Genomic DNA, 18,928 nt, shown 5'->3' with positions numbered 1-18,928 from the left:
CAGGTCCATCTAGTCACCTCAAGGCTGGCGAACCAGCTGCAGCTGCGGAAGATAAGGTCTCCGGTTTTCCACTGATGGGTTTACTGTGCAAGTCAGCTTGCAATCCCAATGCTCTGACTACTCGGCGCAAGTAACTGCGATCGTAGCCTCCAACATCACTGACCTTCAGCCCAATTTTGCATTAGACGTCAGCTCTTGGAAAATTCCTGCCAATGTAAAGCTAGCAGATCCTCAGTTTCACCAGGCGCAGCGAGTTGACTTGCTAATTGGAGCTGGATTATTTTACGAGCTGCTTTGTGTCGGGCAAATTCATTTGTCCCTGCACCGATCCTGTCACAAACCTGCACCAATCCAATTGTGAAGTCGTCAAAGAAAGAACTGGATTGCCAGAGTCACTTTGTTAAAAACTTCGTGCGGTTAGAAGGTGGTGCCTATACAGTCAGGTTACCAATTAAACACAACTCCGGTTTATTGGGTGATTCGTACTCACAGGCTCTAAGTCGCTTTCAGTCGTTGGAGAGGAAACTGTCTCATCAGCCCGAACTGCGCACTTAGTATTCGGCCTTCATAAAGGTTGCAAATATTTTCTGCCACATCACTGTGTGCTAAAGAAGAACAGCACCACGACGAAACTTAGAGTGGTGTTCGACGGTTCCGCTGTTACCACCTTCGGTTATTCTTTGAATGACATATTAATGGCTGGGCCGGTCATCCAATCTAAGCTTTTTCACATCAAAAGCTGTGGCAAGATTCCCCTCTGTAGGAACTACAAACATATAAATTGGACACTGTTACATATGGAACAAAGCCTGCGTCCTATCTATCCGTGCGAGCGATGCACCAATTGGCTAAGGACGAGGTGGAAGACTTTCCAGTGGGATCCGAAATCTTGCTTCGAGATTTTTAAGTTGACGATCTCATTTCTGGTTGCAGCTCCAAGGAGGAGGTTGTTGGCATTTTAGGGCAGATTTCAGCGCTTTTGTCTGGTGGTGGTGCTCCAAATGGTGCTCCAATATCCCTAGCGTGTTGGACGGCGTGCCTAAAGAGGATCGGGAGTCTTATCTAACTTTTGATGACGGCAGCAACTTCACGAAATCGTTAGGATTGGCTTGGGATCCTTCCACAGATCAGCTGCTGCTTTCGTTTTCTTCTCTTCAGTCCACTTCGAAGCCGTCTCGACGTTCTGTCCTGTCATCAATAGCGCGGTTATACGATCCGCTGGGCCTTGTTGGTCCAGTGGTTACTAAAGCAAAAATATTCTTGCAGAAGCTGTGCCGAGAGCATCTTTCTTGGGATGAAAGCTTACCTCAGGGTTTTTACACCGAGTGGCAAGAGATCTGCCGGAGCTTCAGTCACACAAAACGTGCAGAATTTCCTCGGCTGGCACTTACGTCTGGAGCACTTGTGGAGATTTATGGATTTTGTGACGCCAGCATTGAAGCCTACGGAGCATGCTACATAGTTTCCAGGTCGCCAGGGACTGAGAGCCGCTTTCTATGTGCGAAATCTCGAGTATCGCCTCTTAAGACGTTAACTGTGCCGAAGTTGGAGCTGGCTGGAGCTGAGTTGTTGGCGAGAATGATGGCAGAGGTTCATAGTCTAGGCGCTTACAGAGGAAAGTATTTTTGTTGGTGCGACTCTTCAACCGTGTTATCGTGGATTCGAGAGGAGCCTGCCTGGTTTAATGTTTTTATCGCTAACCGCGTGTCAACCATCCAAAATCTGACGAGTTTAATGGAGTGGCGATATGTGCTTACGTTGGAAAATCCAGCAGATATCTTGTCTCGTGGAGCCCTTCCTACTGAGTTGATCGGAGCGCTCATTTTGGTGATTAAATAAGGACGTTGTCGACAAAGGGAATGGTTGCCTCCTCCAGTTCGCTGGCTTCGTTATCCCCGTTTTTGGATCAGTTTGGATTGCTTCGAGTAGACGGGCGTCTCAAGAATTCATCCTTGGATTACGATGGTCGTCACCCAGTAATTTTGCCCAGGAGCCATCCGGTAACGCGAAGCATAATCCCTAGCTTTCATGAGCGCAACCTGCACGCTGGACCTCGATCGTTATTGGCGTTCTCAGTATTGGCCGATTGGGGGGAGAAAAACTGTGCTCAAGTCGACAAATAAATGTGTGAGATGCTTTCGGATGAAACCTCGTTTGTTGGAGCATGTAATGGGCGATATTCCGAAGAAGAGAGTGGATGGTGTTCAAGTCTTCGATGTAACCGGCATCGATTTTTGCGGTCCTTTCTTCTATAAGTCGGAGGTTCGCAACAAGGCTCCCATAAAATGTTACATTAGCGTCTTCATTTGTTTCACGACAAAGGCCGTTCATTTAGAGCATGCCTTGTTGCGAACCTCCGACTTATAGAAGAAAGGACCGCAAAAATCGATGGTGAGGGATCTGTCCACCGCCGGCTTTCTGCATGCACTGAGGAGATTTATTTCTATCAGTAAGAAGCCTCGACAGATCTGGTCCGATAACGCCACCAATTTCGTTGGAGCCAAAAATCAGTTGAGCGAATTAAAGAGACTATTTCTTAGCGACGAGCACCAGAGAGCTGTCTTGGATTTTTGCCTTCCAGAATCAATCGAGTGGAAGTTTATCCCTCCCCATTCTCCCCACTTTGGCGACATGTGGGAAGCTGCTGTTAAGACCGCCAAGTATCATTTTTATAGAGTCGCGGGTTCGCCTGTTCTAAAGGCCGACGATTTGCAGACGCTGGTGTACAATATTGCTGCAGTGATTAATTCGAGGCCATTAGTCCCTCTCTCTGAAAATCCTGCTGATCTGGATGTCCTGACTCCTAATCATTTTCTGCACGGAGGGCCTCCTTCTAGTTTCAGTAAGCCAGACCTGACAAAACTCAACATAAATCGGCTAGATGCTTGGCAACGCGTCGTCTTTCTTCAGCAGTATTTCTGGTCGAGATGGAAGGACGAGTATTTAACCCTGTTGCAGCAACGGTCAAAATGGCGCATCCCTGGTCAAGGCGTAGCACTAAATGACATCGTGCTGGTGAAGGACGAAAACTTGCCTCCAATGAAGTGGCCCCTGGCGTGGGTGACGGATATGGTCGTCGGAGATGACGGAGTGTGTCGGGTGGCGCTGCTGAGGACGGCGTCCGGAGCTACGAGACGGGCAGTCAACAAATTGTGTCTGCTGCCCCTTCATGATGCTGTTGAAAGCCCATCTTCCAACGGGGGGAGTATGTCGGGTCAAGCAGCCGCCGGAAAGAAGTTTGGCCGGCAATAATTTATTGAGTTCGTGACGACACTTTCTTTTATATTTATGTTCGCGGCGCCCGCTCGCTCGTTTGTCTCGCTCTCTCCCGGGCTCTCTCGATCGCTCCGCAGCATCAAGCGTTGAGCCGCGCTCCCGCGTTTGTATTCTAATTCGGTCTTCACCCCCTCGCAGTCGCATCTATACATATATCACTTTGTATAAAGCCAAAACATTTTAAATAAATTGTATGAAATGGAACTGTGCTTGTTTTACTAAAGCCAATATTTAGAACATTGAATATAGCTCCGTATATAGTAATATACGGAGCTAACCGTATAAACGGTTAATGTTCGAAATAAACACGGCTCGGCTAAACAACTTCTAGCGAACGGCGTAAGAGGGCCATCCAAGTCTCCTGATGTCGTAAGAAATATAATTTCTTAATATAATTAAGACAAAAGAGGGACATTTTAATGGCATAAGCTAGCTTCCCAGCACATAATTTGAATACTTGGGATTCATAGTGATACAAGGAGGCTTACGGACTTCACCCGAGAAGGTCAAGCCCATAAAGCAATTTCCCCAGCCAAAAACCGTTTTCGAGCTGAAATCTTTCATAGGTTTAACAAGCTACATTATTAAGATGCATTATTAAGAATTTGGCATCAATTGCAAAACCTGTTACTCTTGAGGGCGAAGAGGGAAAGGTGTTTTTACTCGGACTGTAAAAAACCGTTTGATCTAACAAGAGATGCGTCAGGTTTTGGTCTAGGGTAGGTGCTATCTCTGGATGGTCGCCCAATTACAATGATATCACGCACTCTGCGAAAGAAAAGTCGAAAAGAAATTTGCAACCAACGAACAAGAGCTACTTGCCATAGTTAGAGGTCTGCATGGATACATTCCTATTCCTATAGAATACATTCGAATGAAATAGAATGAATGAGTGCAACAGACAACACGAATTAAGTGAGTGGGAGTGAGAGTTTTAGAGAGCATTCTCACTCATTGTCATTCTCTTTTTTTGCAAATAGAGTTCTTTCGGAATGCCGAAAGCAGCCGAATGATAGATGTCTCAATGAAAAAATAATAGAAGTAAGCATAACATACATATATTTCTGCCTTATTTTCTCTTTTCCTTTTAGTTTCATTGCGCATTATGTTAATCATAAACAAAGCTAAAAATATATTATTTCAAGGAATCAGAACACCTTTCCTAATTTTTTTTTTATACTTTTATCTTTTATTTGTTGGATCTTCTCTTATTAAGAGACTAACAACAATTTTAAAAATCTTAATCTAATACATAATTAGTTTATCTTTGTAAACATCTATACTATGGGGCCTCCGATGTCAACGGGCTGGAAGGTCATTTCTTCTTAATCGGGATTGTTGACTAACTTGGTTTAGCGATCTGGCTAGAGGATTTTGGTGCGTGGAGAGTTTCCTTTTGTATTTTTCCTGGAGTTGAGAAATTTCGGCATTGACGAGAGGTATACCTAGGTCTGTAAGGATATCTTCATTGCGAATATACCATGGAGCTCCTGTGATGGTTCTGAACACTTTAGACTGTGCCCTTTGGATAACGTCTATATTGCTACTGCTTGCATTGCCCCAAAGTTCGGAGCCATACGTCCAGATAGGCTTTATGACTGAATTGTAGAGTAGTACTTTATATTCCAGTCGAAGTGGGGAACAAGGGTTGATAAGCCAGTGCAGTCCTCTCGATTTATGGGATAATTGGTCCCGTTTCGCTTCAATATGTTTATACATGTTCCATGTAAGACGCCTGTTCAGGTGGACGCCGAGATATGTGATCTCATTCACAGAGGGGACTATGGTATTGTTTAGAGTTGGAGCGGGGCAGTTTTGTCTGTTGAGAGTAAAGGTAATGTGTTTACATTTTTCACCGTTTATCTTTATACGCCAGTCCGCCATCCACTTTTCTATTAGTGCAAGGTGAGAGAAGAGGCTTCTGGATGCCCCCAGCGGGCATTTAGATGTTTTTAGTATGGCTGTATCATCGGCAAATGTTGACATAGTTAGACGCTGGTCTGTTGGGATATCTGCTGTATATAGAAGATATAGGGTGGGGTCTTTACAAAGGTGAAAAACTTTACAAAGGTGACTAGCGAAGACGCTTGCTTTTTCTTCATCGCTGCGCGCCCAAGATCCATCTGGTTTTCGAAGGGGCATATCTGCTTCTATGGGCAGCTTTAAGTTAGGATGGGCTTTCCATAGAGGACACCTGGTACTTTTTGGGGAAAGCTGTTCTATGTATGATTTTTGAGCAAGTTCTTCTCTGCTCCGTAGGACCTTTGTGAGCCTTCGTGTCGCTGTTTTTAGCCTTTCCTATGAAGAAGGGGATCTGTGTGCCTGCCATTCACAGCGGAGCTGCTGCTTTTCTCGGACTAGATTTTCTATATAGGAATTTGTGGCGGAGTATGGAGGTTTTTCTGTGGTCGCAGGAGTCGAGAGCTTTGCTGCTGAGGTCATCATGTCTTCCAGGTGGTTGACTGCATCTTGAATGTCCTTGCTACAGTTAATTGACGGTCTTATGTTTATGTGAGAGCTTATGTACTTTTTGTACCTAAGCCAGTTTGTCTTTTTTGATGTGAGATAAATTTGATTATTTTGTAATTCGGTATTTTGTAATGTTGAAATAGATGGAGAAGGACAACTGAATGGTCAGACGATAGGTCATCCAAAGGTTCGGCTCGAATGATGCTTCGTGGAATTTTTTTAGTGATTGCAAAGTCAATTAGGTCTGGCTTCTTCCGTGGGTCCGCTGGCCAGTATGTAGGCCTTCCCGGTAATAGAAAGTTGGTGAGGCGAGAACCCCAGTGTGGGTGCAAAGGTCAAAGAATCAAAGGGGTCAAAGAATTGCATAAACTCCATATCAGATATGCAGAAACGGGATGGGCAGTATATTGCAGCTAGATTTAGATGACCTCCCACGGTCTGAATTCGTATTGAAGTTGACTGCAAGGAATTTGTAGCAACTCGTTGGAGGGAATGGTGTTTTATGCGCTGCTTTATGAGGATCCCAGTTCCTCCATGAGCCTTCCCATCTGGCTGATTTGTTGCATGAAATATATAGCCCGTCAGATAGAAGTTGTTTTTGTTCGTTAGATGAGTTTCGGAGAGGAGCATAATATCGATATTATTATCATCAAGGAATGTCTAAAGTTCATTTTTGCGCTTTGAAATGCCGTTAGCATTCCATAGACAGATTCATATAGACAAATAAGCCATCTAATTGGATTTTTGTTTATCTAAAAGCTCTATTAGTCGATTTTGGTTTCGCATGAGCTCTTGCATATTATTTTGCATTGTGACCATTAAACTTATAAGTGTGGACAACATTCCTTCGATACCCTTTCTTTCGGGGGTTGCAGATTCTTGGCCTCTCTTGGACTCTTTCCCTCGATGTACCCGTAGGTGGAGGTATCCTATAGTTTCAGGTTCCAGTGGTGCTGAACCTACACTATTAAGTAGTCCTGGCCATCGTAGAACGCTAGAGAAAGAAACTCCAGGTGTAGTCAAAGATGGCGTGGTGGTTTGGTGGTTAGTGTGAATGGCAAATGAACGTTGTTGTAAGGGTTTTTTTGTATTCATACGATATTTTACCTCTTTATAAACTGGGCATCCCCTGTAATTGGCAGTATGATTTCCACCGCAGTTGCCACATTTCTTAGAGTTCGGTTTTATATATGGTACAGAAGGCAGTGTCATGGAGGCCGCCACAAGCCACACAGACTGCACGCAAGGTGCAGTACGACTTTGAGTGTCCATATTCTTGGCAGTTTGAACACTGTAGAGGTTGGTTGCGCTTATAAGGTTTCTCTACCGTGATTCTTCTATGCAGTAGATACTGTAGTTTGTATATGGGATGAATCATATTTTTAGGATTTGTTTTCGTTTCAGGTTGCAGCTCAACTTTGAACATAGGCTGGGGGACTTTTTGTCTGTTGATGATATTAATGGCTCCCTTAACTTTAAAACCTGCGCTTGAAAAGGCTTCGATGATTTCTTTTATTGGTACCGACGATTAAATACCCTTTATGGCCACTTGAAGGCCCTTGCTGCTCTTCAATTGGTAGGTGTAATATTTTTTCTGGTTGTCGTATAGGTATTTCGTGGCTAAGCGATGATTTTCCTCCGTGTAGACTTGGAGCTTGGTCTCCCGTATATTGCCCTTGGTCAGTGGCATTATATGAAAATTGTTATTTCCAATTAGCTTACAGTTTACCATATCGCTGCAGTTTTGATCACGCATGTAAATGGGTGGCGGCTATTGCTTGGCTTTGGGAACTTCGGTATTCTCTTCATTATTACGGTCTTCGCTTAATATAGAAAATCTGTTTTCAGACAGAGAATTAATCGGTTCGTCTTGATTGTTGACTTTCATTGCTTTTGCAGCGTTAGCATTTTTTTTCGGCTGGGGACTGAGCTTTCGTTTTACTTGGATATATCGGTCAATGCCCGTTTGGATTGTTGCTCGGGGGGGCTGAGAGACAGCTACCGATGTTGCTGTTGTGGTTGATGTACACGATGTGGTAATCGATGTAGTAGTGCTCGTTGTAGGCAAATATAACGGAGTTGATAGACCAGAGGGTGATAGTGCTGGGGAGGTGCGCTGCGCACTCCAGGTTAATGCACTGCTTGTGCCTGGGAGAGCGGGAGAGCATGATCTTGCACGCTCTTCGTTTGCGACGAATGAGAAATAGGCATTGAAAGATCGTCTACGCTCTGTTTCAGGGACACAGAGCTTACTTTCGTTCATGTTGTTGTTGTTTATGTTAGGTACTGCAGGCAGAGGGGCGCCCTTATTTCTTTAAATGAATATGCACAAGCTGTTGGTTTAATTTGTCGTGATGGCATTTCAATTTTTGAATTTAATAAATTTTGATTTTGTGTCCACTCTCTCTGACGAGGATTGGTTGACTTTCCTAATTTAACCTTATTTATAACCACCTTAATTAAGAAATTCAATTACAAAAGCAATTTTCTTTCCCAACTAATCTAGGTATTTTAACAAAATTACACATAGTTTTTTATATTAATGTAAAATAAGTAGAAAATTATCTGAAAAAAAAATTAAATTAATTATACGACAAAATAATGAATATTACCAAAACAAATAATATTGACATGCGTACACTTTCCTACTATTTTTATTTAAGTGTCAAAAAATACACGTAAACATGCATAGATGTATCGTAAATTCATAACTGCATTTAATTAATTCAAAAAATTTTTCATCCGCCGAATGTTGTGCGAGACCTACACACTCAATCTTTAATTATTTTCATCTCTGCATTCTATTCCACTTAATTCAATTGCAACGTTGTGTATTTGAATGTCGTTGTTTGGCTATTCATGCAGTTTATCGTTTAAAGTAACCAAATAATAATTTAATAAAGAAACAGCTTATCCGTGGACACGTTTATTCTGTTTAAAAGTAAGGTGAGGCATGTAGTAAAAACAAACGACCGCGGAAACCTACTGAAAACCTTGCATGAAGTGGTTAATGTCGAAGTAGTATATGAATTACATTGCTCTCTAGCAAACCAGGCAGTTATTCAACACCAACTTGTGGAGTATTCCTAAAAACTTTATTCAAACATTCAAAAAGCTTTGTACAAGACATAACAGAAAAAACCAAACAAAAATAAATTATGGTCACCGAACACAACAGAGCGCATCGAGCAGCGCAGGAAAATGTAAAACAGGTTCTAAGAGACTATTTTTTCCGAAAATGTTCCGGCTACCAACGGCTACCGGCTACCTGCAAAATCTGTTCCCTGGTAAAGTACTTAGTCTCATTCTACCAAGCAATAGCACAAACACCGATAACACCGCTTCCGTGGGGAAATCCTCCCCCCATACATTGACATTTTTCCACAGACGGATCTCTTTTCCTCACGTGTGTTGACATATTCTAGAAATTGTAATTTTCTATGGTGACACCAATGTCTCCCTATTTTCAATTTAATGAATCAAAAGTGTTTTACATTTACAAGTTTCTCCCAAGCCAAACTACTTTTGGCAAATGTTTGGATAAAATCCATCTAATGAAAACAGTACCTTTCATTTGGTATCTCACTCATTCGGATTGAACGCACACAGGAAATTTTTAATATTTTGGCTATATATATATTGTGTCTCCACGCACTAGCTACAGGGTAGGGCATGCGTGTACCTACCTAGCGGACTGCCGTCTACTGTGATAAATCCATTCACTCGGCAAGTAACGAAAAACACATAGAAATCATATATTCAAATTCACGGAATTAGAGAAAGAAATTTGCAAAAAATTCAACAAGCTCAGGAGAAAACCCTCGAACATTTTAACAAAGATAGGACTTATAAAGCGTATCATGTCGGCGACAAGGTTTTCCTAAAACCAAGTAAACCCCTAGGGAACAAGATAATACAACTGTGCTTATACAAGAGGGTATTGATACAAACCTGGGGACCACGGTCCTTATTAAAGGGAGAGTGTTCCACAAGGACAAGATACGTTAAACATCGCCTGACTTTAATTATTAAGAGCAGGTAAGATCCAATCAGAACCAGTTGATGAGGGCTGACGAAGGTCAAACAGAATTAAACATAACATTTTAGGAACGTTTTAAAAAGCTCGCTGACGGAATGAATCATATTTAGAAATACAAAACAAATAAAGAGATACACTCGGTAGAAATTTTATTTGCAATGAATATATTCATCATCACACACCAAGAAAACATTCTTATAGGTGCTAAAAAAAATTAAATATTGTAAATCCAGCCATTCTAGATGATACCGACTTAACTTAATTCAGAGACAAACAGCCTATTAATATCATTAATATTAATATTATTAATATTATCGGCTGAGTCTCCTGTTTTTCCATGAACTAATCCTGAGTAACCTACACTACATTGGGGCCCTCATATAAAGACTGTCATCGGGATCCCTCCTAAACATTTGCCTTATTCTACTGGCCGCCCTTTTACCCTTACGTGCAGTAAGAATTTACGAAAAGTGCCAAATAGCACGCCGGACCCGTGAACCGCACGCGTAACGAAAAAGGGGCTGACGCATTCCAAGTGCAATTGTATATTTGTACGGCTCGAGCCCTTGCGCAACAAGGGATCTTTGCTGGACGGATACGAAATTCTGAAGCTGCAACTGCGCCGTAATCCAACGACAGCCTCGTAGTACAGCCCGGGTAGTATTTTAAGTTAATCGTAAGTAGAACTCCACAGTCGTAGTTAATATTTTACTCGCGTTAATATGTTACATCACCATTATATCATTTTTATTAGCACTAACCTTAACCCTTTAAAAAAGATTCTCTATTATAATAACATACATATTTATAAACCAATATTTATATATATAAATATACGAATCGACTATTGTATATTTGGTATATTTTATATATCAATTTTTTTTACATTTGTTACTTACTCTCATTCTTTCTTTAAAGCATCCTTTTTTATCTTCTTTGGCACAGTGGTTCAGAGTATGTTAATAAATAAATAATTATTAAAAGTAGAATTCAAGCTTATCTGTTATTTTCTTATCTGTTATATGTGTTTATACCTGAATTAGTCCATGCAGGATCCTAAGCAGTTATAAAACTTTGTAAACACTAAATGTAAATATGTATCTTGTTCCCCCTATGTGTACTTTTTTCTCTTTGCTCAGTTCTTTAACAACGAAGTCCTAAGAGCAAAACGATTATATAGACCCTGTATATGCGTATAACAATTTTTTTCTATTACAGGTTATTTATGACATTAGTCATAATTAGTAAATTTTTGCTCTCGGCCTCCATTCACATACTGCCCGTTTCATGCAGAGTAGACGTTTCAGAGAGGCCGTAGAGGAAAGCAATAAGTTCGAGGAATCATCACACCCAACTTCATAAGCACGAGGTTAAATAGAGCCTTTCTCACTTTAGAGACATTTTAGTTTTATTTGGTTACTTACCTGCCCAATTTGTTCCATTAATTTATATTGATTTAATTGAAGAAAGCTTCCAGATTTTTCCATTGAGATTCTTCGAGATTCTCGAAAAATGGGACGCCGGCGATTACACCGAGGACTACCAAATGGACTGGCATATGGACTGTATGGAACATTCGGGTAAATTGGTCGGCATTCAGACGATTGATATTTCAAATCGTTATGTGAGATCTTAGGGGAAAATTTTTGAATACATCCATTGCTAAACCGAAAGACTGGTTCAATATTGCTAGTTATCTTCGATATTGAGCTTGAAATTTCAGTTAGGTTAAAATTTTCCGTATTTTCCGTGGAATTTGCTTGATTTTCATTATATAAATCTAGTGATTGTGACTTGTGAAGCATGGACCTCGTGGTCAATTGGTCAGTATTAGTTTGTGGGGACTCATCAGATTTTATTTGTTTTGAACGTTCACAACCATTCAGAATCGTAGACTCAAACTCTGCAACTGTTTCATTTGTGCAGCTCGTACTATGCTGAAGGGAACCGATCACTGGCTCATGAATATTTTTATCACACACTCTATGAAGAAAATCCGCTTCAATTTGAGATTCTTGCTGTTTTTTCGTTGGTGCTATGAAATCCATGTTTCATTGATATATGGTATTCATCATTTTTGAATCAACGTTATTAAACCTTAGTTCCTAGTATAAAGGTTTAAATTAGGGAAAAGTTAGTATATGTTAATCATAGCGCCTAATAAAACCAAATTTTTTAATAACTACTCAGTTTTACTTTACCCATACGATTTCAGAAAAACGATCGACATCGTTCATTAACATTTATTTTAGGATCTTAAAATATAACAAAACGAAAAAAAAGCTAGAGTTTATGGGCGTATACTGTCTCTTTAAATGTGAAATAACGATTCCAAATTTAGAAATCACAGCAGACGGTAGTCCTGACAAAATTTATTTTATTATTTTAATATGCGCAGATTCTGCTCGAGAATATGCGTCGTTCCATCAGAATCAGAAACAAAAGAAAGTTTTAAAGTTTTAAGTTTTAAAAAAATCACCTGCAAAACACCTTTTTAGTCTCATGTCTTCTTCATCCCCTGATACCTCGGAAATTGACATCTGACAAAATGTTTAAGAAAAATATTCTAAGCTTGTTAAGATCAAACTCCAAATATCTTTATAATTAGTTCTTTGAAAAACTAATTCTATAACCTATTAGAATTGTTGGGGCCATTCAGATAGCAAGAGTTTTTGGACTTTGAATTTCTCTGCGCTAAAATCATATTTTCTGCTCATCGTATTTTATTACCTGTATTTATACTCCACCGTCATTCGAACCAGCTACATACGGGCATCACTTGTCACTTGCTATTGGTCGGTTTTGAATCTTATGTCGGATATTGACCTACTAATCTTAGGTACTTTAATTATCCATAACCTTCTAGGTCATACATAACACATAATGATTTCACTGCCGGCATGTTTGACATGTCAATCAACCATATCAGGTCTTTTAAAACTTAAAACTTCTTTAAAATTTTCTTTTGTATCTGCCAATCTTATTTTTAGTCTATTACTTTCAAAAAGTAGTTTATGGTTGGATCTTCAAAGGGTTAAACACGTTTATTTGCCCCGCTCCGATGAAGAATCAGACTGTGTGCTTAAATACTGTGCCTGGGCTCTGTCCCTAAACTTTCATCTACCTCTGGAAACGTCGATCTTACTCCATAATGTGAAAGGAATCTTAGATTATCCCTCTGACATAAAAAATATATCCAATTATACTATAATATAACCGTAAACCGTTAATAAATGTGCATTAGAATTAGTTTGAAGTTATTTATTTTATTTTTAAATTTAACGTACTTAGGTATTACATGTTAATATATAAATTGATTTTTATTGACTATTAAAAAAGTAAAAACATTCCTTAAGTTGCTTAGACATTTGATTATACGGGAAATCATTTAATAGGCAAGCTTGCTGAGAAGATTCCAGGTATGGCAATTTTCGTAAGTCACTATTAACATTGTGATTTCGAATGTTGGTAACGAAAATGCCACTTTTTTTCATCTTTATATTTAAATAAAGCTCAAGTTCGCTGAGTTTGTTAAATAGAGTTTCAAAGTCTCCTTCGGCGTTATTAAGAAACGGACATCTTATAGAGTAACTTCCAAAATTTATGCAATTTAAAAGCCGTTGAATACGAAACTCAAGCTGTTTCACTATGTATTTTGCATTTATCTTTGTTACAGAATACAAGTCGAAAGCAATTTGCAGTTTATCCGCAGTTGCGCATTTAAATATCCTTGCAGAATGATGATGTAAAAAATCAGCATATAATTTGCAGCATTCCAGATTATGCTTCAGTTTCCAGTTTTTAAGAATACCATTTTGAATATCAGCATAGGAATAAAAAAGTTTCTGTATAGTCTGCAATATCGTCGTAGTATATTCCAAAGCCTCATCAATCACTTCGGAAAAAAAAATATGAAAGAACTCCATTTCCGAAAAATAATTAGTTAGCAAGAGTTTTACGTGTGTTGGTTGAGCTTTAGGGACTTGTCGTAGTTTTAACAATAAACTATTACTTGTAATTTTTATGATCTCGAAAAATTTTTCACTTTCAATGGCAAACTTTTCGACTGAATAGGAAGCTTCATAAAAAAACATAGATAACTCTTGCAACCTATGTATATATTTGGCAGCATTCGGGGAATCATTTTGGAAAGAACCAAACACTGTCGATATGGTTAAATTTTTTTGAATATTTTCTAGGAAATGTAGGAGTTTACGTTGCAGATTTAGTTTAAATTCATTTGAATTTTCGATGGAAAGATAAAATTCTTTGGGAATTTGCTCTCCGTTACTAGATGATAATTTATAATGATTAATACTATTGTATATCGCTCCTGGGGCTTGAACAGTCCATACGAGGCGTTGTAAAAGTATTAACGTAATAAAGTTAAGAATCATTGAATTATTTAAAAATCTTGATCTTTTCAGAACAACCTCTATATCCAACAAAAACTAAAATAGAACTGAAATGAAAACCATATTTTCTATATACATATATGCATGTTGAATATTAAAATAATGAGCATGAAAAAACACTTATTTCGTCAAATAAAAAAATCAAATTCAAAGTAGCTTCAATTAGTGAAAAAAATTTCATTTGTAAACTATAATTGACTTATATTTTATTTTTACTTTATATACATATGTATATACTTTTGATTCCTATTTAAGATTACTCTTCATTCATTACACAAGTGTAAAAATAACTACACCAACAGACTAAGAAACATTCTAAAAATAAATATAAGCAAAACTAAAATGACAAGATATAATGTAGAGTACTAATGGAAAAAAAGGTACTGAAATACTCTATTTTGCTCAAGAATTTTGATATTTTATAGGGGTCGAAAATTTCTTCTATCTAGAACATTCTCACAAATAAATAATATAGTTTTTTTTCGTTGTAAAAAAAGAAAAAAAGTATGAATAGTGTGGTGTAACTATATAAATGAATTAAAATTTACTTGTTAAAAAAATTTAATTTTTTAACATTGATATATCAAATAATAAAGCATCTTGACGAGGTAAAATAACTGTGGCGAACCCGCTTACAACGCCAAAAATATCTGATATCAATACCTTACCTGTTGTTAACGTTTTTTTATACCCTTGCAGAGGGTATTATAATTTTGATCAAAAGTGTGCAACGCAGTGAAGGAGACATCTCTATATAACCCTATAAAGTACACATATTTTTGATCAGGATCACCTCCTGAGTCTATATGAGCATATTCGTCTGTCTTTTTGTTTCTACGCAAAATAGTTTCTCAGGTCATCCTTCTTTTGTTTGCAGGCAGTATATAAGATGGAGCGGCTGGGATCGGTCGACTATATCCTATAGCTGCCATATAACTAATTGATCGGATATGCAATAACATTGGTGTTTTTTAATTTAGAGGGTTGGGACTTTCCACACATATTATATTTGGTCTCTTATTCAAAAATATAAAAATATCTTATCTAAAAAATTTCATAAGAATCGACCGACTATATCCTAAAGCTGTCATAGAATGATAGGAATTGGCATAACTTTGGTGTTTTTCAAGTTAGCTGGGACTTGGTACAGATTTCATTTTGGGCAAAGTAGCCAAATTTCATAAGGATCGGCCGACTATATCCTATAGCTGCCATATATCTGAATGATCGGAAATGGCACAACCTTGCTATTTTTTGAGATTCTTGGAGCTGTTTCCAAAATTTTTATTAGAAAATTTATTAAATGGTGAAATTCTCATAAGGATCGGCCAACTATATACGATCCGATATATATATAATAATATAAGCTGCTTCTTAATTGCAAGGGTATATTAGCTTCGGCTCCGCCCGAAGTTATCTTTCCTTTCGGATGTAGTCGGCCGATCCTTATGAAATTGGGAAATCAATTCGGCAGATCGATTCGGCCCCTTTAGTGCTTTCACACTTTTGACCAAATTTATAACATCTTTATTAGTTTTAAAGTTTTAAGTTTTGTAATTCACGAGTTTCGTCGGCAAACGTCTATGTTGAAAGTATTAGGCACTTAGAAAAATTCTCCGTATATAGGACAAATGGAGAAGGTTTAGGTATAAAGGACAAATAGAGAATTGGATGCGTCTAATGTTGCAGCGTTGCATATCACGGAAAATACCCTATTGTAGAGATACGACTCAAGTAGCTTACAGGTGTATATGCAAATTCCTTTTTATTTTATGCATCAGATCATCTAGCCAGCCAAGATAGTGTCTGGCTTAATGGTCTGGACGATGACGGAATTTTCAGATTTTTTCCAGTCTTTGGTATCAATATGAGTTTACATTTCTTCTACCTCTTTGAGAAGTAGCCGATAATATAAATCGCATTGAAGAGTTTATAAACGGCCTCAATAGCACAGCTGGGAAGTTCGTTTAGTATTTTTGGTTAATAAGGCACTACCGGGAGCTATTTTTGCTTAAGGACACTGACTTTTTCGATTTCAAAAGGCTGATTTCGGCTGAAAGTGTTGAAGTTCAGATGTTGAGCTTGAATAATACCACCGAAAGCCTTTTTGGTTTTAGCTCCCTATAGTTTAAGCAAAGGTGTAGTTTCTGGCTGAAGCTTGTTGCTCGAGAGCCTGGTTTAATAAGCGGGTGGCTGCTTTAGGGCTTTACTTTCATACGTTGCATTGGAACTAGCCCATCGGTATGAGATGGTCCGGCTAGAACTAGCACTAACTACAGAGTTAGAGCTACAAGTCTGTGACACCAAGTTACGATTGAATAAGGATTATATACATATCTAATCTATGTTGATGATTTGCTTGTAGCCTTCCAACGATGACGATGATTAATAAAGGCTTAGATTGCAATAAAGTTAGAATGCGTCTACAAAAGCAAAGACGAAATGCAGATTGTTACGATACTGATATACAATACAGAAGGCGTATATCTTAGACGTGCTAAAGTGGCACAACCTGAAAACGTGGTGGGAACACCGTTGGATCCAGGTTTTTGATAGCTTGCGCCTAAAAAGAGTGCGTACTGGAAGATCCAGTGATGTGTCAATCAATAATTGGCGAATTGATGTGGCGCATTGATAACAAAGCTAGATATCTATTATTCAGTTGTACAACTGCACAATGAATAAAAAGCCCCATCATGACTATATTATCGGGGTCAACCATGTGATGAGGTAATTAGCAGTTGTTAAGTGGAGCTATGAAATGGACAAGGCTTGTCAGGAAATGCGGGTGCTGACTGGACTAGAGATGTAGGAACTCGTAGGTTTTTTTCTTTTTGTTGGGAGAAAGACCGATTTCCTGGAAGTATGGGAATCAGACTGAAAAAGTTCATTTATATAACTATTAAATTTAAACCAACCTTGATCTACAAACTGAGCCGCAAGCATTGTAAGGTGGCAAAGGCATCCACTGAGGGACTCGTGCTGGATATAGAGAACGCATGGCGAGGTAAAGGTTTTGGCTGACGCAGATATAAAGAGGCCATGGTTTCATTAGGAGCTACTAGCACAGGTTTGGTCATGATAAAGACCCAAGGTGTCCTAGATGCGGCACAGAAGAAACTGCTGAACATATTATTCTCAACTGCCCGCACTTTACCAGGGAGGAATTCCTGGGAGAAACGATAACGGCGGAGCTACAAAGAAGGATGCTGACGTCTGGTGATATGTATGTAGCTTTGAAGAATTTACAATAAAGGAGCTACGACGGCTCTAAAGGCAACAAGCGATAGAGGGCGTATTTCACCCCAATCCTGCCCCTGCGAAACAAAGCTCCGCGGCATAAAATTGCCTTTCTCTCTTTGTCCCATCTTATATCCTATTAACATATGTGTATTCCTTATTATTTTCCTTCTATATTTTCTATTATATATTTTTGAATAAACTGGATGAATAAAAACAGACGAACATGTTTAGGGATCAAAGCAGCAGGAAGATCCAAGAAATTATTTTGTATCAGGCTCCACCAAGGATAGTCGGAAATACCGAATCCGAAATGTAGGGTACGGAGCGTAGCAATGAAAAGTGCAATATAATCGTCCCGTTCTGGCACACGGAGACACCTTTGTACGCTCTCTTTCTGGCATACGCATGCGAGAGCGCTGAGAGACAGATACAAACGGAGATCAGGAATTGTCCTGTTATTGGAAGTTTTAAAAATTTTCACGGTAGCGTAGCAACGAATTTTAGCTTATTGTCAGGTCGTTCATTTGAATTTTCGATAGGAAGAGCACCAGACTTTCTAAAATAACTGACCTGCGTAAATTGAACAAAGGCAGCAACCACGTGCCAAAGCAGCTTTGGAAGTTACCAAATTTCCAACAGCTCTTACCTTAGGATTAGTTGGGAATATTAACATTGCTGAAAGGTAAATATAGTGGATAGATAGTGAACAGCTCAGTAAGACATATTTGTCTGTATACACTAGCAATTTTTAGTGTAATTACCACCGGCCGGTTAGCCTCGCGTACGTCGCGTAGCGTGTTCGCGCTTGTCCATCAATGTGGCAAGTTGCCACTAGCTGAAACAAAAGCAACCGGTCGGAAAGGAAGGAAGTGAGGTAAAAAGAAGTGGAAAGAGATCGAGCGTAAGAGGCTGAGTACACGTGGCAACCTAACCTCGAACTGATGACGTAACAGAGCCATAAGCAGAGTCGCAGCCTTCACTTGCAACACTAGAATCAACATTTTTACAGGAATCTGCATCTTCGAACCTGCATCGCCGAAAACGGGCGTAAGTCAGCATATGTATTTTGTATATATATTATATATTAGGTTGTCAAAAAAGTCTTGCGGTATTAGCGCGCTGATAGCGCGTAGTTCTCGTTTTATTCGTCGGGTCATACTATACCTTTTTGGAAAGCTCTTTTCACGCGCTAACACGAGTTTGATTGATTGTCTTTTCTTTTAAGTCGTTCGTGAGTTATAGCGTCGCAATCATGGAGCAAAATAAAGAGAAAATACGGCATATTTTACAGTACTACTACGATAAAGGCAAAAATGCATCTCAAGCCGCCAATAAAATTTGTGCAGTTTGTGCACAAAGATGGTTTCAACGTTTTCGTTCTGGTGTAGAGGTGGTCGAAGATGCGCCACGCTCCGGAAGGCCTGTCGTCGAAAATTGCGATAAAATCGCTGAATTGGTCGAAAGAGACCGGCATAGTAGCAGCATT

General features: G+C 39.1%; 2 protein-coding genes across 2 annotated transcripts in view; both read right to left on the bottom strand.

The window, feature by feature from the left end:
- The window catches only part of LOC6503265 (calcium/calmodulin-dependent protein kinase kinase 1), a 66,131-nt gene extending 54,299 nt beyond the window's left edge, over nt 1-11,832 (bottom strand). The window contains exon 1 of the mRNA XM_001965803.4: nt 11,209-11,832. Within this exon, the coding sequence (XP_001965839.2) occupies nt 11,209-11,832 (624 nt within the window). The remainder of the gene's footprint in view (nt 1-11,208) is intronic.
- LOC26514956 lies at nt 11,779-14,331 on the bottom strand. Its single transcript, XM_014904698.3, has 2 exons — nt 11,986-14,331; nt 11,779-11,889 (listed from the first exon to the last, which is right to left on the bottom strand). The coding sequence occupies exon 1, from the start codon at nt 14,179-14,181 to the stop codon at nt 13,105-13,107; it is 1,077 nt and encodes a 358-aa protein (XP_014760184.1). The 5' UTR covers nt 14,182-14,331; the 3' UTR covers nt 11,779-11,889; nt 11,986-13,104.
- Nucleotides 14,332-18,928: the final 4,597 nt, after the last annotated feature.

Source organism: Drosophila ananassae, chromosome 2R (genome assembly GCF_017639315.1).
Source record: "Drosophila ananassae strain 14024-0371.13 chromosome 2R, ASM1763931v2, whole genome shotgun sequence".
Lineage (NCBI taxonomy): Eukaryota > Metazoa > Arthropoda > Insecta > Diptera > Drosophilidae > Drosophila > Drosophila ananassae.
Note: the sequence above shows the minus strand (reverse complement) of the source record. Positions and strands in the feature narration are given on the sequence as shown.